This window comes from Myotis nattereri (genome assembly GCF_964212035.1).
Source record: "Myotis nattereri genome assembly, chromosome: 16".
Taxonomy (NCBI): Eukaryota; Metazoa; Chordata; class Mammalia; order Chiroptera; family Vespertilionidae; genus Myotis; species Myotis nattereri.
In genome coordinates this window covers 20,277,884-20,304,076 of record NC_138091.1, presented here as the reverse complement: position 1 = coordinate 20,304,076, position 26,193 = coordinate 20,277,884, and the positions used below count along the sequence as shown (strand labels likewise).

At 46.7% G+C, this 26,193-nt stretch overlaps 1 protein-coding gene across 1 annotated transcript; it reads right to left on the bottom strand.

Annotated features, from left to right (window-relative positions):
* Positions 1–8,119: 8,119 nt before the first annotated feature.
* On the bottom strand, positions 8,120–14,458 carry SCIMP (SLP adaptor and CSK interacting membrane protein; the record flags this gene model as incomplete). The annotated part of the gene is made up of 4 exons (XM_081109327.1): positions 8,120–8,328; positions 10,122–10,195; positions 13,176–13,239; positions 14,290–14,458. 4 exons carry the CDS (start codon positions 14,456–14,458, stop codon positions 8,120–8,122), a joined length of 516 nt encoding a protein of 171 aa, XP_080965453.1.
* Positions 14,459–26,193: the final 11,735 nt, after the last annotated feature.

Genomic DNA, 26,193 nt, shown 5'->3' with positions numbered 1-26,193 from the left:
TCCTCTCTGAAATCAATAAAAAAATATTTTTAAAAAAGAGGAGAGAAAGATATTTACATGAACAAAGTAATCTAGTAGTTTGTTTTAACCATTGGTTTTGCAGTATGATCTGAGAAATGTTAAATTTCACCTAAATTAAGAAAATCCTTCAGTGTACATGAAAATTACAGGGGTACCAAAGAGATCTACATCAGCTGTATTATTTTTAGAAAGACCTTTAAATAATTGATTTATTTATTTTTGGTCTGAATTACAGAATACCCCCAAACAAAATATGGGCAAAATTTATTAACAAGGATCACTCTGCCCATAATGTGTGGTCATTTTAAGGCACCATTAGATGGCAGTGTTTTGCAGCTTGTGGTAATTGACAGATTAAAAAAATCTGAAATACACCTTTACTTTTAGACAATAGAAAAATAAGCTTATTAGTTATACAAGAATCACATGGCTTTTGGCAATTTCTACCGTGTGAGCTAAATGTTTACATCTGTGAAAAGAAGTTCACAAGATAGAGTTAATTTTTAAAGGAAGTTGCAGAATAATATTTATATTTTTTCCCTGCTGCCTCTCTCGCTTCTGTCCTTCCACAAATACTTATGGAGTACCCACCACATACTAACATGTGCTAAGAACTGGAAATATATAGTGAGCAAAGCAACAATAGTGCAGCCTGCATGGATCTTTAAAAAATATTTTTATTGATTTTAGAGAGGAAAGGAGAGAGAGAGAAACATCAATGATGAGAGAGAATCATTGATGACTGCCTCCCGCACACCCCACAGTGGGGATCGAGCCCGCAACCTGGACATGTGCCCTGACTGGGAATTGAACCCGGGACCTCCTGGTTCATAGGTCGACACTCAACTGCCACACCAGTCGCGCATGCATGGATCTTGTAGTCCCCTGTGGATGGACTGTAAGATGGGCGTTGGTTCCACTTTCTCATCATAACCAACAATACTACAAAGAGCATCGCTGTGCATGTGCTTGAGTTTCTCTTGGGCTGTGGTTCTCAAAGTGTGGTCTGGCCATGAGATCAAAACTATTTTCCTAATAATCCTGATGTTATTTGCCCTTCTTCACGCTTCCTCTCTCCTGAATGTACAGTGGGGCTTTCCAGAGGCCACGTGGAGTTTACCTTGCAACAGATTTACTACAGAAGCAGACGTGAGAATCTGGGTGCCTTTGATTAGGTTCGTGATTAAAGAGATTCGCAAAAATCTAACATCATGCCATGCATGCTCCTTACTAATGGTTTTGTTTGGGTAACAAGTGGTAAACATTATTATTTTAATGAATATGTTATTTATATTAACACGATTTATTATTTTAAATAACTAATAAGTATTTAAATTTTTTCTTGGTTTTAATTTCCCATAAGCTAAATATCAAGAGATATCTTCTGCATGAGCAAAATCTCTTTGGTGTCCTGAGACCTTTTTAAGACGGCAATGGAGACCTCGAACCAACAAGTGCGAAAGGGCACATCTCCTGTGGTGGGGCTGCTGGGTCATACAGAGTGTCCATATTGTCCATTTTACTAGATGCTGCAAAATTGCACTCCAAAGTGCCTAAAACAGAACTTAAAAAAAACCCTGGATATAGTTGTTTTTCTCAGGCAAATCTCAATTGATAAACAATTGCGCAATTATTATTAGACTAGTTCAGTGATACAACAGATTTGATCTATGAAATATTGATTCAATATCTTTTCTAAACAATGATAAGACATGCAGGATGATATTTATTTTTTCATGAATTCAGAGGGAGTTTTTTTGGACACTGAAAATAGTGTCGTAGAGTACAACATTGAATGTATCGGAAAATTTATTTTTGTTTGGTGCCTCATGGGAGGTAGAGTATACAAGTTATGCAAATAAGCTTTTTTACCCGCAGGGGAATTTCATTATTCTTAAATACTACCTTCTGCAATTTCTTTTAAAACCTAAGCCATGTTCCACTGACACTCAATTTGTAAAAAGATTCTAAGACAGCCCTAGTGGGTTAGGCTCAGTGGGTAGAGCATCTGCCTCCAGACTGAAGGGTCCCAGGTTCGATTCTGGTTGGGGGTACATGCCTGGGTTGCGGCTCGGTCCAATGTGCAGGAGGCAGCCAGTCAATGATTCCCTCTCATCATTGATGTTTCTATCTCTCCCTTCCTCTCTGAAATCAATAAAAAAAATTTTTAAAAAGATGCTAAGACATTTAATGTAAAAAAAAATTCAGAGGCTGTTAGTTTAGAGGTCGCTTTATAATTGACCAAGGTTATTGGGGGTTGTTTTTTGTTGTTTGTAGACTAGTCAAGGATAGCTGATCTAACTGAACTAAATGCTGGCAATAAGATGTGGGTAAATATAAAAAGCTGAGTTTTACAGTTGAAGAGTCAAGATGTAACAGTACTAATTGGCTGTTTCTTCCAAAGCTTTTGCATCTGTTAGTAAAATGAAAGGTGACCACAGTCACATAAATAACAATTATCTGTTATTTATGGTGAAGGGCTTCCAGCAACCAAGTGTAAATCTAGGTGAGTTTTCATGCCTCTTGGCCACGGCGGAGCATGCTGCGCCCACTCAGGGAAATGGGTGGGGTAAGTTGGAAAGGGAAGCACCCCACAAATGAGGGGCCCTATCTGAGCAGTAATAATACTATTGATTCCGCACACATCACAAGAACAAAGGGAACTTATTTTGTATCTGTTGTTGGGAGATGGTCCAGCCGCTGGTGGGGCTGAGGGAACGGAATCTTCAGTAGAGAAGTTATGTGTGTCAGTAACCAGGCTCCCAGCCGGTCATGGCCTCTAGAGTTGATAATCAGGCTTCAATATGTTTAAGTGTGGAATTCCATATGGAGGGTCCTTTCAATGGGAAGATAAACCAGAATTGCTGGTCTTAGCCTTTTAGAGCACTGGCTTTCTTTGCACCACTTCAAGCAATAAAGAACTTAGAAACATCCACTTCAGCTATTTATTTGATAGAAGAAAATGAGACCTAGGGAGGATCACTTATTCATGCGTTTATTTGAAAATAACAACAACAACACCATATATGGTTTTTTTTGTTTGTTTGTTTTTTGCCTATCCTCACCCGAAGATACTTTTCCATTGATTTTTAGAGAGAGTGGAAGGGAGGAGGAGAGACAGAGAGAAAGAAACATTGATGTGTCACATCAATTGGTTGCCTCCCACACAGGCCCCCTGACCAGGGCCAGGGATCAACCAGGGCCAGGAATCGGGGACTCAAGCTTGCAACCAAGGTACATGCCCTTGACCAGAATTGAACCCGGGACCCTTCAGTCCACAGGCCAGCACTCTATCCAGCACTGAGCCAAACCAGCTAGGGCTGAAAAATATATATATTTTTAACTCTCACTCTGTGTAGACACTGACCTGATCATGAAGAAGTACAGTGAACAGGTCATCTATCATCCAAACCAGGACACTTTTGAGAGTAAAAGGGGGTGCTCTTAATAATTACACTGAGATATCAAACAAAAGTCAAAACTGTCCTGGGCAAACCTGAATGTTGAGTCACCCTAAGACATAATTCTAATCCTCAGGAGCCCAGTATCCAATGGGAAGGGGAGATGTGTAACCACAAGGTGGGTAACTATGCATTGTGATAAGTGCAAGAGAAATGCCGAGGAAGGATGCACCTGCCCCAAGGGAAAGAGCTCCCAGAGAAAGCGGTGCTCCAGTGGGTGCTCAGGGGTGGGTCACAGTTTTGTGGGCAGATGAAGGAGGGGAAGGGGTTCCCAGCACAAGGAAGAGGACAGACAAAGCCTTAACCATTTTGATGTTTCGGGGAGCTGGTCAGTTGGTGGTGGAAAGAGAGGAGTTGCTGAAATGAGCCCGGTGGGGACCAGGTAACCAGGGCCTTGCAGGGTGTGTTAGGGAGTGTAGGTTTTATTCTTGTCGGAACAAGGAATTCTAAGCAGGGCCAGGACCGAATCAGATTTGTATTTTGGAAAGTTCACTCTGACAGCAAGTGGGAGATGGATTGGAGGAGAACAATCATGAGGCTTTTGCATTGAGCCACATGAAAGACGACAAGACCAACGTTAGGCAGTGATGGTAGGGATGGGTCTGAAGGGGCAGTGTGAAAGCTTTTAAAGAATATCGGTTTGTGTAACTAAAAAGCCCAGAAGTAATGCCCACATAAGCATGGCAGCAGACAGGAGCTCAGACAATGCCATGAGAATCTGAACTCTTTTCTTTCTTTCTCTTTTTCTCTTTCTTTCTTTCTTTCTTTCTTTCTTTCTTTCTTTCTTTCTTTCTTTCTTTCTTTCTTTTCTTCCTTTCTTCCTTGTTTTTTAAATATATTTTTATTGATTTCAGAGAGGAAGGGAGTGGGAGAGAGAGAAACATCAATGATGGCAGAGAATCATTGATCAGCTGCCTCCTGCATGGCCCCTACTGGGGATCGAGCCCACAACCCGGGCATGTGCCCTTGACTGGAATCTAACTGGGAACCCTTCAGTCCACAGGCCAACGCTCTATCCACTGAGCCAAATAAGCGAGGGCTGAACTCTCTTCTTATCTTAGCTCAGTGCCGTCTGTGACAGGTTCTCCGTTGAGAGTGTCTAGCTTCAAGTCCCGTGAAAAAGAACACCTGCCCTGGTACTCAAGGAATCAACTGATCAGTAACTATGGCCAAGGGAATGGGAATCTTCCACTGGCCAGCCTGGGTCATGTGCTCTACCCCTGAGTTGGGTGAGGATCTACACAAATTGCACCAATGGAGACAAGAGAAAGAAGTGGACCCAACAGAAAAATCTCAAGCTTTTGCTGAAAAGAGTGGAATCCATAGTGGCTGACCAGGAGTTGTTTTAAGATTATGGTTTTTAATATTTGTAGTGATTTCAACATCATCATAGTCATCTTCAGGCTCCATAGAGCTCAGGATGGAACATCTTTTTAAATTTCTTTTTCCTTTTTATTGAATTTACTGGGGTGACACTGGTTAACAAAATCATACAGGTTTCAGGTGCACAATTTTATGACACATCATCACTACTGTATTGTGTGTTCAACACTCAAGTCAAGTCTCCTTCTATCACCATTTTATCTTCTTATTTCTAACTTTATCTATGAACTGGAGGCCCAATGCACACAATTTGTGCAAGAGTAGGCCTTCCTTCCCCCGACTGCTGGCACTGGCCTCCCTCTGGCCACCAGCAGGCACCTGGGACCTGAGCTTCTCTCACAGCCCAGCTTCGTCTGGAAGGTCGTCTGGTCTAATTAGCATATTTTACTTTTATTACTGTATATATGTAGCTGGTGGCTGACTTGTGGTTTCCTGTGGGGTTTAAAGTACACAGACGGTAGGTCCTGTGAAATCCTGATATATTTAATTCTATAATCCAAACTAGTAACAACTTTGCTGGCAAAAAAATGTGGCTTTATTGCATGTATAAAATCTCAACCAAATTACACATGTTGCTTGTTTTTGTCCAACTGATAAAGTTTCTATTAATGCTCAACATTATGAAGTGCCTACCATGTGCCAGGGTTTGTGCTGGAGACGGGGGATATAACAGTGAGCCAGACAAGTTCCACCCCATAAGAGACCCAGATTTAAAAAGGAGAATGGAAATGTAACCAGGCAATTATAATGCAGAGGTATTTTCCTAGGGCCAAGTACGGGGAGTGGTGAGATCCCAGAGGAGTTTATTCATTCATTCAGTTGATATTTATTCAACGTCTTTATTGAACATCTACAAAGTGCCTAGACATTAAATAGGAACAGAAGGAACAATGTGGGGAAGAGAGATCCCGCCTCTGTCCTCATATTGCTCTCAGTCCAGTGGAGGAGAGAGACAGGCAGACAGGTCAGTACCGCATGCTGATGCTATGAGAGGAGAGCATCTAAGAGGGCACCAGACCCCAACTTGGGGTGGTGAGGAAAGGATCTAAGTAGCGATGGGAAGGATCAGAAGGTGGGGGAGATCCAGACAGAGGAGAGGGTGCTGTGCATAGCCATAAGGGCAAGAGAGACCACAGACGAGGTCAATTTAAATCGCCAGAACAAAAATTTACGCAGAGTGGAGGTTGCAAGGGGGTAGGGAAGGAGAGGGTTGGCAAGAGATAACCAGTGACCTGAAGTTGACAAATCTTGTAATCAATATTAAGGATTTGGAGCTTTTTATGAGGATAATGGGTAAAGAAGAGATGTAAGCAAATGAATTAAGTGGTCAGATGTTCATTTTAGAAAATTACAAGCTGCCATGTAGAAAGGGGGTTGGGGGTGAGATGCCAGAAGCAGGAGACCAGCTGGGAGGCTATTGGAATTCCCTTGGCATGTGCTGGTCACACCTGACCTAGGCACGGTGACGGAGACATGTGGGCTGACGGGAGAGCTCTTTGAGAGGTGCAATCAGCAGGAGGTGGGGACATGGGAAAGAAGGACTCCAGATAGCATGCTAGCTTCTGACTTCAGCAATGAAGAAGCCGGCAGAGCACAGGGGCTTTGGAATCGGGGTAGGTAATTCGTTCTTTCTTATATATGTTGAACTTGAGGGGACAGGGGAGAGTCATGTGGAGGTATCCTGGAAGCCACTCAGTCTGGAATTGAGGAGAGAGAGCTCAGCTAAAGTCTGTGACTTGGAACTCATCAGAATAGAGGGGGTACTGAGCTCATGGGCATCAGTGAGGTTGTTCATGAGTGTTTGGAGCAAGATGAGGGCAGGGGTTGAGATGGATGTGGATGGCTTACAGAACATGCATGAGAGGAAAGCATACATGTAAAACACATGTAAAGCTTCCGCCTGCTAACCTACGTTCTCTAATTTGAGAAGAGTCCTCTCTTCAGTGCGTTGAATACCACAATTCTAGAAGGCCACAGTGAAAGAACCACTGGTCTGAAATAAGGAGGTACTGACAGGCAGCCGGAGTCTCCATGGAGTCTACAAAGAGGTTAACCGGGGCAGGAAGATGTGTTCCGGCTGGTCCAGCACTGGTTGAGGGAGAAAGCTTGATACGGCAGGAACACACTTGACATCTCCTGAGGAGGAGCTCATCCAACAGTCACTCCCAAGGCTTTTCACAGGTCATCTGCTCTCCCTGCAAGTCTGCTCATTCGTTGTATTTCCCAGGGATTGCTTAGAAATCGGCGTCTTGTGAGTCTGGTTAGAAAGTGTCAAGTCCTAGAGCTCTAGTGGATCAACTCGAAATAACTGATGGTGTACAGGGACCTACAAAGCTGACTTAAGGCTCAGGGACCACACTAGGGCACTCATTTAGCAGGACACTCCCCTGGCCCCTCCTTAGCCGCAGCACGTCACACTGCAGGTGCTGCCTCCCAGATGCTCAGGGACAGTGATCTGAAGGGAAGGGGCTTGGCGCTGTTTGCACCGAACTTCATATGGGGAGGAAGCCGTAATGACAGCTCTGGAGGAGGGCCTTAAGCCCGAACTCTCATCTTGAATCTGCCATTTAATCACCCCCTTTCTTTCCTGTTTCCCATGATTTTTCCTGGGAAGCCTACCATTCCTGTAGCCCACTATACACATGGCAAAATGACACCTTCATTTAGGCCAGTGGTGTAACGTCTGTCCTTTGCTGATTGTTCTGGTGCAACTGGGAAGCACAGGAAAAAACCTGGGTGAGAACTTGAATCTCTATGGTCAGTCTGGTAACGTCATAGAGAGACACTGGGGTTTGAGGTGTGTGTAGGTGGGGAGGGTTCACAAGAACAGAAATCAGCAGCGCTCTCACGGGAGGTGGGTGGGGCCGGTAGAGAGGAGACCTGGTGCTCCTAGCGGTGGTGCTGGGGATGGGAACTTGGGAGGCTCTGCACAGTCAACACCAAGCTTGAAGATCACCTAGACCCAAGCAAAGAAGGGAAGGAAAGAGGGAAGGGGGCCAAGAACAGAGCAGTTTTCCCCCCCGTGAGAGCCATGAAGCCCAGCAGTCCTTCCTGCGGACACTCACTCAACAGAAGCTCAGGGCCCGACTCAGTCTCCAGGGCTGAGCAGCCACATTCTTTCTCTGGCTGCAGGCATATGATCACTAACACTGCTTCATCGCTAGGGCTCAGAGAGTGTTTATCTTACAGAGCTGTACAACGTTACCGCTGCATCCGGGACCGACCACATAGACGTTCAACCATTCCTGATGGTCTTAAAATAAGCTGCGTGAACTCTCTTCAGCTTGCCAAAAAGAAGAAACGGTTGTTTCAAAATGATGGCTCTCCAGAGCGGCAGGCATTTCAACGTCATCATAGTCACCTTCAGGCTCAATATAGCTCGGGATGGAAACTGTCTTCACATTTCTATCTTTATTTACCAATGAGTATGTCGGTGGCGGCTCGCTCCGGGTTTCCTGTGGGGCTAGAATACACACAGAGTCCTTAGATGCAAAGCTCTTGTGCATGTATGTATTTTTGACCAAGTGGCTCAGCATCGTTTTCATGGTTAGCCTTTCCATTTCTTGGAGGACCAGATCCCCATTTTACAAAGGAAGCTGAAGCACAGACACGACACGCTCTCAGGATCACCCAAGTGAATAAATGACAAATATTGGTCAGACATCTTGACTGCCATGTCCCTCTGCCTAAGATTGCACTGGAGTGGGCACCACGAAACAGAAACTTTAACCAGAAACCAACCAAGTGAGTAGGGTTGTGTCTACAGATCCTGATTCTCGTAAGGAAGTGATACAAACCATATTTCCTTCTTGGCACATCCCTCACAATGACTGACACTGTTTTCTTGAACAACGGCTAATTGCTCATGCATGAATCTCTCTACTAAGGAAAAGGGAACAATGGTGTTTCAAAAGGTTAACTCAGTGCAGCCTGGGTACATAGCAAAAGGACCAAAGTGGCTACAGGCAGGATGACAGAGCAGCTCAGCTCCACTTTTCATGGGAACAGGAACTGCCTGGACCACAATCTCATCTTTTCCTCAGAGAACCGGAAAAAACTGCCACCATTTCTTTTTTCTGCAGAACTCTGCAATTAGACAGGTCTGAGTTCATGTAGACAGATCCAAGTTCATGTTCAAGCTCCAGCAGTGCGACCCTGAATAAGTCACTTAATTTCTCTGTGTCTAAGCATCCTCGTCTGTCAGAGGATAATAATAACGTACCTGCCTCCTAGAGTTGTTGAGAAGATTGAGATGATGCTTAATAACGGGTCCAGCACAGGGCCCGACACACAGTGCATGCCGAATCAATGTTAGCTAATCTTATTATTTATCCATCCAAGTGAAACGTTTTTATTCATTATCTACTAAGCTCCAGACACTGTTCTTAGGGGTGAACCAGACAAGAAAGGTTCCTGTTTCCTGGAGTTTATATGGTAGTGGAGGAGGTTGATAAATGAACAAGGGAACAGTAACTACATAAGACAATTTTGGTTTCATAAGGAACCTTAGCAGGATTGCTCGAGATGGGGTCATTAGGAATGGCTTCTTTGAGGTGGTGCCATGTGAGATGACGCTTGAAGGATGAGGCAAGGCCAGCTGTGTGAAGGACTCAAGGAATAACATTCCAGTCGAGGAAACCAGGCAGCTTTTCTGAGAGAAGGCTGAGAGGCCCAGCGACAGCCCCACATTTCTGTTTACTCATGTTCTGAGCTGGGATTTGAATGTGAATTTTTAAGTTGAATATTGGGAGCACTGGTACTTAGTCTAACCCTTTTACACCTATTCATCTCTTGAACAGGTTGCTGCCATCTGCAAATCTGGACTGAAAGCTCATGTCCCACAACATTTGTGTGTTGAAGCCCTAACCCCATGCTGGCTGTATTGAGAGATGGGGCTTGTAGAGAAGTAATTAATGTTAAATGAGGTCATAAGTCTACAGCCCTGGTCCACCAGGACTAGTGCCCTTGTCAGAAGAGACACCAGAGAGCTCTCCCCATCTTGTGAGGACACAGCAAGAAGACAGCCATAGAGAAGGCAGCCATCTGCAAGCCGGAAGACAGTCCTCACCAGAAACCAAATCACCTGGCCCCTTGATCTCGGGTTTCTAGCCTCTGGGACGGGGAGAAAATAAGTTCCTGTGGTCTAAGCGACCCTGTCTGTAGTACATTGTTATGGGCAGCCTGAGCCAGCTAAGACACCTGGATAACTTTGTTGTCCTACCCTGAATGGGACTGTTATCAGCAAAATATACTTACAGGCATCATGTTGAGAAAGCAAACCCCTGGGTGGCAGAGGGGGCAATTGACCTGGCGATTGATCGAGAACATTCCTGGGGAGAAAGATAGAGGGGTTGGTATTTGGTTTTGACTATGCCCGCTGTCCGTGGACTTAAAGGAGAACGTCAAGGAAAGTGGACAGGGTTGAACATTCAAATCTCGGTCCCCGAAACCTAAAAGTATTACCTGCCCTTTCTAGGTCTTACACCCCATTTGTAACCGGCACCCTAAAGAAACCGCTTCCCGTAGCCCAGAGAGCAGCTGGGTTTGAAGAAAGGGCGTTGAAGTACTGTAACTTAGAGCACAGAGACCCCATCCTGGGCCCCCCTGAGCTGGCGAAGCGCGGAGGTAAGCACCAGTTCTATTTTGATTCGCAACATGAATGCACCCCTAAAGCTAACTGTACACACATCATGTGACAGCAGTGCCACTACTGGATGTATACCCTACGGAAGTGCTTGCATAGCCTCGTCCAAGTGTTCATAACGGCACTAATCATAACGTCCCAAACTGGACACTCCCCAAATGCCCATCAGCGGTAGAACGGACACATTCGCAGGGGTACCCTCTCAAGGTGGAATACTCTATAGCAGCGAGAGCGAACAATCTGTAACCACACACAGTGAATCTCACAAAACGCTGAGCAAAAGAAGCCAAACACCAAATAATGCACACTGTGTAACTCCATTTATAGAAAGCCTAAAGACAAGAAAGACCTAACCTATGCTATTTCAGGTAGTGGCCATCCTGGTGGTAGAATGGCTGAAAGGGAATCTAAGATGTGAGGTGCTGGCAACCTTTTTAAAAATCTGGGTGCCAGCTGCCTGGGTCTGTTCAGTTTTTGGAACTGTATTGAGTTGTACTCTTACTGTGTGCAATTTTCTGTGTTCATGTTGCGCTAAGAAGTTTCAATAAAAAGGTAAGACTCCAACCTCAACCCTGTTCCTCGCTCTGTACTCTGATTTTCAAGGTGGTCTAGATTCTTCTGAGGAAGTGTTGGTCTCCTCTGTGTTTAGGCTGCCGGGGGAGTGGAGAAGGGACACATGGCAAGAACTCCACCAGTGGCCTTTTCTCCACGCCTCCGTGGCTCTTCCTAGGAGAGGGGCGGAGTGTACCTGACTCCTAAATTTGGGAGAAGTCCAGCTGCTCCCACGTTCTCCTCCGGAGCAGGCCTGAATGCAGAAAGCAAGTATTCTGCTCTGGCCTTTGCCATTCGGAGAAAGGCCGGCCCTGCGGGGAGACCTGAGATGCTACCGAGCGGCCTGTGCACCGAGCAGGAACGGTCTCTTGGTTTTGAATTAGAAATGGCACTTGCCCACGGAGAAGCGACACAGTCTGCAGTGCCAGTGTTGTCCTCAGTAAAGGCGACATTTTGGTTACCCAACTGCACGACACATTGGCTTACTCCTCAGTGGATCAGAACTGGTGGGGGAAGAGGCCCGTTTTTTGCTGGACCCCTTGAAGCCCCAACAAAATTCATTTTAGTAGAGCCTAGATTTTGTTTCCGAACGTGTGTACATTCCAAAGAAAGGATTGGCCCTTGACCAGCTCCTGGGAGATAACCTCTAAGCTCCGGAAATGTTCTGCTTGATAAGAGTGACTTTGTGTACCTGCGGCCTTGGGCCAGCCAGATAGTTTATGCTAACAAGGTGACTGACGGTGAGGCCTGCCTGCTAGTGTTTGCCGAGGGCCTGGGGTCATGCTGTATCAGTTTGGCTTCCGGAGGGGCTGGAGGCTGAGTAGATAAAGTAGATATGCAGGTGTTCCATGCCTATGTGACTGACGCCCAATACAACCCTAGAAATCCAGGCTCGGGTGAGCTCACACAGGCTGACACCGCGCATTGCTGGGAGGATGAAGCGCTGTCCATGTGATTTCACCAGGAGGGGCGACTGGAAGCATGTGCCCGGTCTCTCCTGGACTCCCCTCTGAGTGCCTTTTTCCTTTTGCTGATTTTTTTTTTGGGGGGGAGGGGGGCTTTTTTACCCCCGACCTGAGGATATGTTTTTATTGATCCTTTTTTTTTTTTTTTTTTTTTTAGAGAGAGAGGAAAGGAGAGAGGGAGAGAGAGAGAAAAAGAGAGAGCAAGAAATACCAATGTTAACGAAACATCAATCAGTTGCCTTCTGTATGCACCGGACTGGGGATTGAACCCACAACCTAGGTATGTGCCCTGACCGGGAATCAAACCCAAAAACTTTTGGTGTATGGGCCAGTGCTCCAACCAACTGAGCCACCCGCCAGGGCTGGGGCTTTCTTTGCTGACTTGATTCTGTATCCTCTCGCTATAATAGCCCATAATCGTAAATATAACAACTTTTCTGGGTCCTGTAAGTCCTCCTAGAGAATCCTCCAGTCCAAGGGTGGTCTTGGGGACCCCTACCATAGGTAGCAATTATAAACCCCAAAGATATTACAAAATACAAAAGTGAAGTTGGTTTTTATTCAGCACAATAGCTTTTAGAGGATTATATTTATAATCCCACTTCAAGAAAAGAAAGGCAGAACTCACCCTGAATGGGGGGGCCTAGAACCTGACCTATGACCTCTATCAACGTAGATTACAGCCCTAGCTGATTTGGCTCAGTGGATAGAGCGTCGGCCTGCAGATTGAAGGGTCCCAGGTTCGATTCCAGTCAAGGGCACATGCCAGGGCTGCAGGCTTGATCCCCAGTAGGGGGGCGTGTGGGAGGCAGCCCATCAATGTTTCTCTCTCATCATTCATTGATGTTTCCATCTCTCTCTCTCTCTCCCTTCCTCTCTGAAATCAATCAATATATATATTAATATATATAAAAGAAAAAAGTAGATGACATGAGGGAGGAGTTGGGGAGCAGAGAGAAACAGATGGTGCCCTGCACCCCTAAAGCCCTGAGACATCTCCCCTTAAAGTGGGGAGAATTGGCAGACATGACATTTCACTGGCTGCAAAGGAAAAGCAGGCGTTAACACTGACACAGCAGCGTAAGCCCAGGAGTGGAAGTGAGCAGGCGGTTCTCAGACTTAAAAAGCAGAAGGATTGCCCCCACTTACTCATACATCATTTCTTCATCGTTAAGCCTTTGGTTCAAGGGTCTAGCAATGTTCAGTTTCCCTCCTAAGGAAAAAAACAACATCATTCACTGAGGAAGAATTAGCAAAAGTTGTGATTTTAGAGTTTAAAAATCCTCAGAACCGAGGCTGGTTTGGGACATTTGGAAGAACCACCAAGAAGAAACAGATTTAGGGACACAGAGCCAAACATTGGTAGAGCTGGACATTAACCCAGGCTGGCCGAGCTAATCCAATGAAGGCAAGAGCACGTGGGCTGTGTTTATTTCTTGTTGCCTAGTACTCCGCCTGGCACACAGTTGGCATTCAGAAATACAGGTCAAATGAGTAAGCAAAAGTGCAGCTGGGTGGAAATGACATCAACAATGGGAAAAGCAGTTTGCCATTTGTGACCCGCTGGGCATATAAGTTATTACTTATCGACTGCTTGTTAATAAAAGTGGGTCAAGGTGAAAGAAGCAGAAAAGTTTTTGTTCAGGCTTATACTTTTGTCTATATCTGAGAATGAGACATTTTAAGAAGGCAAATGAGTAGAGGACTACAGGGGCCAGAATACACATTTTGTATTAAAGACTAATTATGTAAATAAAATAAAATAACTAATTGCCATGAAGGGGTAGAGAGAAAAGAATATTAAGCAGGGAGCTCAGTGGACCTGAGTTCTGCTCCCCAGTCTGCCACCAACCCCTCTGAGACCTCAACCAAGGCTTCACCTCCTGCTGAATCTTAATATTCTCATCTCTAAAAAGAGATTAAGAGGCCCAGCCAGTGTGTCTCTGTGGTTGAGCATCGACCTATGAACCAGGAGGTCACGGTTCGATTCCCAGTCATGCTGGGTTGTGGGCTTGATCCCCAGAAGGCAGAAGGCAGCTGGAAGAGTCCTTGGACATTAGTTAACCTCCCTCCCCTCCACTATGCAGATGGGGAAACTGAGACCCAAGGATACAAGTTAGTGGCAGGGCTCGAGCTGAAACCCAGAATGCACCAGGCTTAATCCAAAGTTCAGCCCATACAGGCCTGGAACTAATCTTGCTCTAAAGGAGCCCGAATGCACGTATAAGCACCCCTCCACCTGCCCAGGTGAGATGGCCATTACCTTGTCTGAGCAGCCGCCTACAGATACAGAACAGGATGAGGCCCAGGACCACGGAGACGATGATGATGGCCACAGCTAAGATGATCCAGAAATTGTCCCTCCACCAATCCATTGCCGTGGATTCCTGGGGAGAATGGAGGAGGAGGAATGAGGCATGAGTGAAAGGCATCCTGGGGCGGCGGGGGCAGTTACCTACCACGTTTGTGAGGATACATCTGCTTAGGGAGGAGGCGGCACCGGTTCACGGCCAAGCCCTGCTGATTAGCAGCTGGGAGACCTCAGGCCAGTCAGTGAACCTTCTGTGAGCCTCAGTGTACTTGTCTGCAATATGGGAGGGATACGCCCTATGGCTTCTCAGGGGATTTGTGAGGGTTAGAACATGATTTGGATGGACTTGGCACTCTAGAAATGGAAGATGCAATCACTGCTTTTTAAAAAAAATATATCATCAAACATTCAGTAGGAGGGGAAAGGCCATTTAAAGCAATAACTGACAGCAGTTTTTAAAAAATTTTATTTTATTGTTGACAGTATTACAGATGTCTCCCATGCAGGTTTCTTCTTTCTATTTTTTTTAAAAGTTGTGTCTTTTTAAAAAAAATATATATTTTATTGATTTTTTACAGAGAGGAAGGGAGAGGGATAGAGAGTTAGAAACATCGATGACAGAGAAACATCGATCAGCTGCCTCCCGCACACTCCCCACTGGGAATGTGCCCGCAACCCAGGTACATGCCCTTGACCAGAATCGAACCCGGGACCCTTGAGTCTGCAGGCCAACGCTCTATCCACTGAGCCAAACCGGTTAGGGCACAGTTGTGTCTTTTTTTAAAAAAAATCTTTATTGTTGAAAGTATTACGTATATCCCCCTTTTTTCACTCATTAACTCCCTCCAGTCCACCCCTGCCCCTCCCCCCAGGCCTTCAGCACCTAATTGTCCGTGCCCATGGTTATGCATATATACATACAAGGTCTTTGGTTGGTTACCTCTCCCCTCTTACCCTCCGACCCCATGCGGTTGTTTTTATATCAAACAGGCAACATGGGCTTAATTCACAACATGGAGATAGAATTTTGAGAGTCTTTATTTTAGATGGGGAGCACCATTAGGAAGGTTCCACAGTGGAAAGTGACCAGTGCCTCTGTAGGACAGTTCCAATATTCACTCTTAAATTGTTGTACTCTTCTGTTCCCAAACAGAAGATTTGTAATAAAATCTTCCATTAAATTGCACAACAAGGGCTTGTATGAACAGAACCTGGAGAAAAATGACATGAGTGAGCGGGTTTCCAAGCCAGGGGTGACACAGGGGCAAGCAGAGAGAACAGTGGCTGCCGGGCCCCAAGTGACAGCGGGAGCAGGCTGCAGGATGGACTTGGGAGTAGCCTCCAGGAATTCAGAGAGATCCTGGGGCGGGGCTGGGCTCCCCTCACCCATGATATGGGCACTCTGACAGTTCATTTGGATATTAAACTGGAAATGATCCTCGAGGCCTGGGAGAGATCTGGAATATCCTGGTTATGTGAGAATCAGCTTCCTTGACACCATCTAGCCAATGGAAGCTCACCATGGGTGCTGATGCAGCACCATTTCTGATTCATACTCTCTCTCTCTCTCTCTCTCTCTCTCTCTCTCTCTCTCTATATATATATATATATATATATATATATATATATATATATATATATATATTACTGATTTGAGAGGGAGAGAGAGATAGAAACATCAATGATGAGAGAGAATCATTGATCAGCTGCTTCCTGCACGTCCCCTTCTGGGGTTTGAGCCAACAACCCGGGCATGTGCCTTCAACTGGAATCGAGCCCAGGACCCTTCAGTCCACAGGCCGACGCTCTATCCACTGAGCCAAACCAGCTAGGGCCTGATGCATGCTTTGGAGTAATATTAACAATGTCAACAGGCACCCAGGCGGGTGGCAGAGGAACGGGGCGGAATTAGGCTGCTGCTGAAGCCATTCTTACTACGGAGGCCTTCTGACTTGGCTTGCTATTTAAAAGTGGGCATTACTGGCACAGTGTGGTCATCTATGAAGTTGTTACATTACAATTTGGATTTTCAGTTCCAAATTTTGTTTCGTTTCCTTCGTGAAGTTTTGGCTTAATCAAATATAGTGCTCTTAGTCTATTAATAAACTTACGTGTGGCAAAACCAACCACGTGTAACCAGCACTGTGCTATGCTCATCATTCTGCAGCTTCCCTTTTTGCTCAACATTGTTTTTGTCATTTATCCATGTTGGTAAATGTGCTGGGGATTTACAATTAAGACAGCAAAGTGCCAACGACCAGAGAGCAGGAATAGCTCGTCCGCCAGGCAGGCACCAGGCAGAGGTCTGTGGTAGATCACCCTTCAAGATGCACAAAGGAAAGTAATAGAGAAAGAAGAACAAAGGGAAAAAGAAACCATGGAGAAGAGAAACTTGATTTTGAATGGGGGCTGTGAAAGTGGGTTTTGCAGGGCTCAGTGAGGTCACAGGGCACTGGTTGTAAGAAATTGCCATGTGCCCAGCCAGCGTAGCCCCGTTGGTTGAGCGTTGTCCCATGAACCAAGAGGCTCCCAGGGTTCAATTCCCAATCAAGGCACATGCCCAGTTTGCTGCAGGAGGCAGCTGATCAATGTTTCTCTCTCACTGATGTTTCTCTCTCTCTCTCTCTCTCTCTCTCTCTCTCTCTCTCAATCAATAAAAAATATTTTTTAAAAGAAGATGCTGCCGCCACATATCAGAGTGTGGCCTCTTTGTTCAACAAATCTAAATTGGAATCTCACTTAAAAAAAAAAAAAAGAAGTCCTTTCAATTCCTACTTGAAAAAAAAAATTTTTTTGGAATCTCACCTTCTTAGCTCTGGGGAACCTGATAGATAGATAGGTAGGTGGATAGAAAGATAAATAGAATTTCTTCTTTCCCTTTTCTCCTTCTCTTTTCACATATTCAAATGTGTGTCTCTTTGTCTAATAATTTTCCTCTCCTATTTTTGTTCTCTTTGTCTTTTTGTCTTACTTTTGAAGGATTTCTCCACAAAGCCACATAAACATCTCTTTAGAGCGCTAGAAGTAAATGCCAGGACACAAGAGTTCAAAGCCATTGCATCTGAGGAGCATGACTGGGTGGAAGGAGGAAAGTGGGAAGACAGGGTCTGTAACTATAAACCCTCTGGGTTACTTGATTTTTAAAAGCATTTAGTTTAATAAAACTGAAAAAAGTCAATCAACCGCACGGTGTAACTTCCATGAAAAGCTACAGCTCAGATTTCAAGTTCAAAAAAATTACATCAGGAAGTGAAACTATGGGCCACGTTGCAGTTTTGTTCTTACAGATCATGTGGATTTGATTTTCCATCGGATGCTTCGAGTGTGTTCAGTGCACCAAGCAGTCCACAACTGCTTTCTCATCTCTCCCCTCATCGCAGCCTCCCCTCCACGCTCCTGTCCACCACACCAGAGCTGAAACGAGGTGAAGTGACCTGCCCAAAGTCACCGGGTAGGAAAGAGGGCAGATGCTTTCTATGCTACAGAGCCTTCCTCTGTTGACATTAGTCAGGATGCTCCCAAGTGATCCACGAAAAGCCAAACGGGATTCAGGATATTTCACTTTAAAAGGAGCATCACCGTGGTGCTGATATGTGGTGCGAGGAGCCAAGGGATCCCCCAGAATGAGTGGGGCCCACACTTGAGAATAAGCATCCCAAGTTCCCCGAATTCTAAGACCAGAGAAACAGTCCTCTTCCCCAGGGACCGCTGGGAGATGCCTTTCAGCAGAACTTGTCCTTTCTGAGAGAGTGCCGCTGAGGGAGGGGGATGTAGCACAGTCCATTCCCGGTAGGATGTCCTCTGGGCCACCAGGATAGTTTAATGGCCAGGGTGCCACCGGAGAGGTGAGAGGAGCGCTGGGCGTGATGGCAGGAGTCCAACCAGGGGGCAGCGTGCAATAGCTGCTTGATCAAGGTCAGGCCCTGGGAGGGCGTGTAAGCCGAACCCCGCCGTGACAGCAGGCCTGGAGTAGGTGAGACGGCGGAGCGACTGAAGCATGGGGCAAAGACGTGTTGGCATGAGAGGATGTGGGCAGTGAGCTCAACGATGCAGCTGGGTCTCTCAAGGGTCTGCAAGGAACCTCTCAAGGGCCAGCAAGGAACCTCTCAAGGGCCAGGATTCCTCTCAAGGGCCAAGGGCCAGGGTCTTCGCTTAACACCACAAACTAGCTCAGCAGGAATGGCCCACTGATGGGAGATTTCCTGTGGAGAAGTGTTTGCCCCAGTCTTTCCTCCTCTAGCCAACACCAGAGGGGAAAGTGCAGGGGAGGGTGCAGAGGAGCCGAGGCAGCCTCACCCCCCTCTTTACTCTATTCACTGGGGCAAAGAGGAGGATTGAAGTTTTAGAAACGGCACAACCAAATGTTAAAAATAAAATGAGTCTGCTTAGTAATCAAAAGTAACTTAAATTTTTAGAATTGGCCAGTACCGGTTTAGCTCAGTGGATAAAGCTTCGGCCTGCGGACTCAAGGGTCCCGGGTTCGATTCCGGTCAAGGGCATGTACCTTGGTTGCGGGCACATCCCCAGTGGGGGGCGTGCAGGAGGCAGCTGATCCATGTTTCTCTCTCATGGATGTTTCTGGCTCTCTATCCCTCTCCCTTCCTCTCTGTAAGAAATCAATAAAATATGTTTAAAAAAAAAAAAAAAGAATTGAACTGAATTGGAACAAGGTGGGAGCCCGGGCAGCAGCATTTAGGACCAGGTTGTTTCTTAGGGCTGTTCTAACAAATTACCACAAACACAGTGCCTTAAAACACACAAATGCAGCCCAGCCAGTGTGGCTCAGGGGTGAGCATTGACTGTGAACCAGGAGGTCACAGTCTGATTCCCTGTCAGGGCACACGTCCGGGTTGCAGGCTCAATCCCCAGTAAGGGGCGAGGCAGCTGATCAACGAGTCTCTCTCATCATTGATGTTTCTATCTCTCCCTCTCCCTTCCTCTCTGAAATCAATAAAAATATATTTTAAAAATATATTTTTTAATATATGAAAAAACCAAACGTACAAATGTAGCCTTGACTTATATGGCTCAGTTTGGGTATCAGCCCATGCAGTAGAGCAGCCAATCAATTCCCTCTCTCTCTCTCTTTTTCTCTCCCGTCCCCATTCCTCTCCTTCTAAAAATTTAATAAAAGCATGTTCTTGGGTGAGGATTAAAAAAAACAAAACAAAAATGTTTTTTAAACAAACAAAAAACACACAAATGTTCTGGAAGTCTAAAGTCCAACATGATGTTACTGGGCTAAACTTAAAGTGTGGGCGGGGCTGTGTGCCCTGCTGGAGGACCTACTAGAGAAGCTGTTTCCTTGTTCTTTTCAGCTTCCAGAGGCCATTCATGTTCCATGGCTCCCGGCTCCCTCCTCCTCCTTCAAAGCTACCAGTGTTGCATTTCTCTGACATGGGGATGTTCTCGAGGCAGGACTCATGGGTGCCCACTGCCCAGTACAGGCCAGAAGAGGGTAAGGTTCAATGTGAGACCAGAGCTGGTCCAACTCCAAACCCTAGGTCATCAGGTCCCAGAGCACGGGGTGGGGGTGGGGCGTGGGAGTGGGGGAGAGAGGCCGAGTCCACATGTACAGGTGAAGGGGTCCCAGCTGTAGGGAGGAAGTCAGGGAGCTGCAGGGCCTCTTGGTGGACCCCCTGAATGGAAGAAGGAAGACTGAGAGGAAATATGGGAGCACGTTGTATTATTAGTTATTAGGTTCCTTGCGTGTGTTAGGCCCTGGGTCAAAAACCTGAAGAACAGCCTAAGTTCCCAACCCTGCCTGAACCCCAGAATCACCTGGGGAGCTCGAAAAACCGCTCCTGTCTGCAGTACATCGGATACTCTAATTAAATCAATCTGGGCTGGGGCCTAGCCATTGAGATGTGTGTGTATGTGTGTGTGTTAATCCTCACCTGAGGATATTTTTCCATTGATTTTTAGAGAGAGTGGAAGGGAGAGTGAGAGAGAGAAAGAGAGAGAGAGAGAGAGAGAATTGATGTGAGAGACACACATCTATTAGTTGCCTCCCACACACACCCTGACCAGGGCCAGAGATCAAGCCTGCAACCGAGGTACAAATGTCCTTGACCAGAATCGAACCCAGGACCCTTCAGTCCTCAGGTCAACGCTCCATCCACTGAGCCAAACCAGCTAGAGCAAGATTTTGTTTGTTTGCATAATGTTCTCAATTGATTCTAATAAGAGGCCAAGGTTGGCCACTTAATCTTTATTATAATCTTGTTATATAATGGGGAGGGGGCTATGATTGCTCTCATTTTCAGATGAAGAGATAGAACTCAGACAGATTAAGCAATTTGCTAAAGGCAACACAGCTAGTGACGGACTATTCTAAGAAGGCCGCTCAGCTCTGAGGCCAAAGTTCATGCTCTCTTTATGCTGCCAACCTGATACCAAGCTGATAAAAGTTCCTCTTCATTACAGAACTGAAAGCCAAGACCCCATTTAAGAACTTTCAAAACTGGCAAGACCTCAGCTTTTAGCTGCGGCTTGTGTCACATATGAGAACCTCAATATGAAAATGCACTTTCCAAAGTATCATGCACCGTGTGCTAACTTACCACAACTTCTAAACGTTACACACGGTTCATTTCATCCTCACAAAGGCTCTATAAGGCAGACCATAATTATGATCCCATTTTACAGATAAGAAAATAGAGGCTTACAAGAGCTCAATAACTCACCCAAGGTTGCAGAGCTAGCAAGTAGAAAAATCAAAAGCCAAACCCAGGTCTTTCTGACTCTAGGGCAGCCGTGGGCAAACTATGGCCCGCGGGCCGGATCCGGCCCGTTTGAAATGAATAAAACTAAAAAAAAAAAAAAAAAGACCGTACCCTTTTATGTAATCATGTTCACTTTGAATTTATATTAGTTCACACAAACACTCCATCCATGCTTTTGTTCCGGCCCTCCAGTCCAGTTTAAGAACCCATTGTGGCCCTCAAGTCAAAAAGTTTGCCCACCCCTGCTCTAGGGCCATAGCTGGTGATCATCAAGCAAGGGCCTTGGGAGAAGTATAAAATGCAGACACCAGAGTCTTTAAAAAATATATATTTTGTTGTTGTTGTTGTTGATTTCAGAGAGGAAGGGAGAGTGAGAGAGAGATAGAAGCATCAAGGATGAGAGAGAATCATTGATTGCCTGCCTCCTGCATGCCCCACACTGGGGACTGAGCCTGCATCCCAGGCATGTACCCTGACTGGGAATTGAACCGTGATCTCCTAGTTCATAGACCGATGCTCAACCACTGAGCCACGCCGGCCGGGCCAGACACCAGGGTCTTATGTCTCTACTCTTCTCCCAATTCTGAGCTGTAGGTCTGGTGTCAGCATTTGTCACAGGCACTCCCGGTGGTCCTCGGGCTACAGAGGGTCACTGCACCCGGCCAGCCTGCGGAGCCCCCAGCTGGGGCAGGTCAGAAGCCGCAGCAGCAGCTGGGTGGAGTGAAAGGCACTAACAGACTCCTTGAACCCAAATATGTTTCCTGTCTGCTTGTCACATGGAGCCTGGAATTTCATCATTATCAAGTCCCTTCTCTCCAGACAAGTGCCACGCTCCCTTCTCTTCCTCTTCCCCTCATTTGCCTGGGTGTGCCGGACCCGGACACGGAGGAAGAGAAACTGGTTTTTACGAGGATGTGAACGACTTTGTTGGATTCCTGGGTTCCTTCCCTTGGGCACCAGCAGGAGCAGGGGATCCTAGAATTCTAGTCCAAGTCCTTGGACGACAGTCATAAGGAGTACGATGTGGGAATGAGGAGCTGTCGTGCACGCATCCTCCTCCCTGCTGCTCCTCCCCTCCCTACTTCCCAGACGCTCCCTGTCCTCTGTCCCTGTCTCCTCAACCCCCTGCCCCAGGACAGCCGGATCTCACTCGCTCTGGGATCTCCATGACGGGTAACAGCTTCGAGGCAGCTCCAAGGAGGCAAGGGAAGCCTGAATTTCAAGAAGGGCAGACACTGAGGTTGAGAAGAGGTTGTCAGTTTAAGAAACGAGAGACTTTGGTGTGTTATAAACGGCGAAGGCGCCAGGAGAGAGAACAAGAACAAAATGCAGGCATCGAAGAGAGAAGGGGCGAGATCTGAGAGGCAGAGGAGGCACCTTTGCAGCCCAGGTGGAAGAAGGAGATTTTACAAGGGAGCAAGGATGGGGAGAGGGTGTGCGGCTGGACGGAACCAGCCGGGCGCGGGGGCAGGGGCTGACAGATGGCACCCAAACCTCCCATTCTCTCTGCGTAGGAGGCAGAGTCCATGGGCAGGGTGCTGGGTGGGGAGGGGTGGGAGGCAGACATCCCCTCCCTCCCCCAGGATGTTATGACCAATACACAAAAGACATTCTTCCTTCCCACATACTCATCCCGTCACGGCTGTCTCTCGCTGTATTTGTTCCTGTCTGTCTCCCACAGTGGCCTGCCTCCTCTCCCCTTACGACTGTTCCCAGAGCCTCGGACATCCCCTGACACGCAGTGGGCACTCCGTGTGCATCTGTGACTATAGGAACAAGCGATGCCCGGGCTCTTTCCCCTGTTGCTGGTGAGCCACGCCTGTAACCATGCAGGGTAGTAGGCAGTTTGGACTCCAGGCCTGAAATTCAGGAGCCCCCCACCCCACCCCCCGGGGACACACGGCCTCAGGCAGGCCCCCTGCTCTCCGTCTGCCATCCGCTGCTGGCATCGAACAGCTGGCAGGGGAGCACAGGAGGGTCGAGGTCCAGCTTCTCTCTCGCTTCTCCTCATTCCTCAGGAATCTAAGACACACTGGGCAGTGAGCCTGCTGCAATGCTGAGTGACGTCAGGGTGGGAGGGCAGCTTAAAGCAAAAGCCACCCAGCCCCAAGTCTCACTTCCCCAAAAGGCACTTCCGGGGAGTCAGTGACAGAAACCATACTCACTATCCATCTCCAGAATTCCAGAGACTGTGGGTTTCTTTAGCACTTGCTTTTTTTTTTTTTTTTTTTAAATATATTTTTATTGATTTCAGAGAGGAAGGGAGAGGAAAAGAGAAAGACAGAAACATCAATGATGAGAGAGAATCATTGATTGTCTGCCTCCTGCATGCCCCCTACTGGGGATCGAGCCTGCAACCTGGGCGTGTGCCCTTGACTGGAATCAAACCTGGGACCCTTCAGTCCACAGGCTGAAGTTCTATCCACTGAGCCAAACCGGCTAGGGCTTATTCTTACTATCAACCATGTTATGGTTACTCAAAGAATGTGAAACTGTAAAAACGGAATGGAATTCAACAGAAGAATGGATAAGCAGGCTGGTATACTCATACAATGAAATGCTATCTAGACATTTATAAAAATTTCCGGTCCACACAACAATGTAGATGAATCCTGGGAACATTAAGTAAAAGAAGCCAGGTGTAAAAGAGCACAACCTGTGTGCTTCTCTTCGGGGAAGTTCAAGAACAGACTAAACTACTTGACTGGACAGACATCAGAATGGTGGTTGCCATGGGGGAGGAAAGGGTGTGTTGGAAAGGGCTGCGAGGGAACGTTCTGGGGTGCTGAAAAGATTCTACCTCTTGTTCTGGGCAGTGGTGACAGAGTGTATTGCAATTGTCAAATGGATGAAGCTGTACACTTAAGACGTGTGCATTTGATGCAAACCTCACTTAAAAAAATAAAAGTGCCCTAGCCAGCTTGGCTCAGTGGATAGAGCGTTGGCCTGCGGACTGAAGGGTCCCAGGTTCGATTCCGGCCAAGGGCACATGCCTGGGTTGCGGGCTCGATCCCCAGTGGGGGTGTGCAGGAGGCAGCCGATCAATGATTCTCTCTCACCATTGATGTTTCTATCTCTCTCTCCTCCCTTCCTCTCTGAAACCAATAACAAAATATATTTAAAAGCAAAATAAAATAAAAGTAAAAAATAGAGCTGCCTTTAAAGTACTCAGCTGGCTGTGCCAGGAACTGGGAAAGAATGAATTCCTCTGGGTATTGGGGGAGGGGGAATTTGGAATTCTGGGGAGAAGAAGGGAAGGAAAGGGAGCCAGCTGCATGGTACGAAGGTTGGAGAAGTAACTGGTGGCAGGTGCTCTGGGATGGAGTGGTCATGGTATTTTAAGAACAGGGCTGTTGCCCTAGCTGGTTTGGCTCAGTGGATGGAGTGCTGGCCTATGGACTGAAGGGTCCCAGGTTTGATTCCAGCCAAGGGCACATGCCTGGGTTTTGGGCTCGATCCCCATTAGGGGGCATGCAGGAGGCAGCCAATCAATGATTCTCACCACTGATGTTTCTATCTCTCTATCCCTCTCCCTTCCACTCTAAAATCAATAAAATATATTAAAATAAAAAAAAAGAACAGGGCTGTTGTGCACATTGCTACTTTAGAAATCTCTCTGGTGACACCCTACCCAATCTACTAAAGTCTATTGCATCTGCTGATGCTGTGGTGAGTGGTTTTGTTTTGGGGGTAGGAAACCAAGAAAGGGGCTGAGTTCGCCCACAGGCCCCCCAGCCAATGCTAACCATGGGAAAGGGGTAGCCTCCTGGGGACCCCACAGAAGTCTCGGGGAGGGCTTTGAACTTCACCAGGGCAGGGAATGAGGGTTTAAGCTGCTCCCAACCTAGGCCTCAGGTCTCAGAGACTGGAGGTAATATTTTAGCTCACACTTGCAAGTCAGCATGACCATGTCTTGCCTGAATTCACATCTCTCACTCCCGTGCTCAGTGAGGGCAAGTTCCCACCTGACTTCTGGCTGATGTCAGCACCAGACATGCCATGTGCATAGCTGCTGGCAACTGCAAAGCCAAGTGTGCCTGGGAAAGGACAGGGAAGTGTAATTATAAGGACTCCAGCCTCTCTTCCCTGTCCCTCCATCTTCCCAATCGTGTGAAAGGCTGGCTATAGATCCAGGAGAACTAAGAAGGACAAGGTGAACCGGAACGTGTCATTCTGGGCCAGGCAGAGCCCAGCTGATGGCACGTGCCTCCTTCAGTCACTCGCTGATCACACCATCACTCCCAGATTAGTCTTGTTGGATTTATTTCATTATAGGACCCTACTCTGTTCGTACATGCTCAACCCCTAGACTTATGTTCCCTGGCATATGTGTCTGCCCACGGTTAGAAACTACATCTATTTGCGAGCAAAAATGAAAAAGTGATAAAATCCTATTCTGGCAAAGTTGTGACGAAATGGATCCTCCCATGTGGCTACTGGCCGTACACATCGACTTAAACATTTTTTGAAAGCAAATGGTAATACATTTTAAAAACGGCCCTATCCTATGATTCCACAATATCATTTCTGGAAATCTCACCTAAGAAGGAATCCAGAGCAAGTGGAACCTCAGTGCATAAATACGTGCACCACCCAGCAGGCAAACTCTGGGGGGTGGGAGACGAAAACGGCAGAAAGGCCACTCGATGGGATTGGCTGCAGCAATGGAGCAACAGGAAGAGAATATGAGGAGAGGACGAGGGAGGGAGCAGAATGCATGTGTCCACACATCACAGGCCGTCGCCTGACTGCGTGGCAACACGAAAAAATGATTTTGATTTTGTAGTGGGTGAAAGTGGGATCCTTTTTTCTGCATCGCCTGGCCTTGCTGTGAAGCATTCAACAAAACACATTTTCACAAATGTAGGTATCGCGTCTTTGAGCTGTTCCCTGCTTGCAAACAGGTGGCTGTTTCAGTGTCTCTGAGATGTCGCTGGGATGTGTTGGCCCTCAGCAGAGCCTTCCCGAGTGAGGTTATTCAAGCTTCCTGGCACGTTTGTCCTGGGACTTTGCCACCCCCGAGGTCCCTCCGAGGTCCTGTCTCTGGTCGCTTGCTTTTCTCATCTGCTTGGCTCTAAGACTATGGAGGAGAACTCAACACCTGACGCTCAGGGGCTCCCTGGCAGTAATG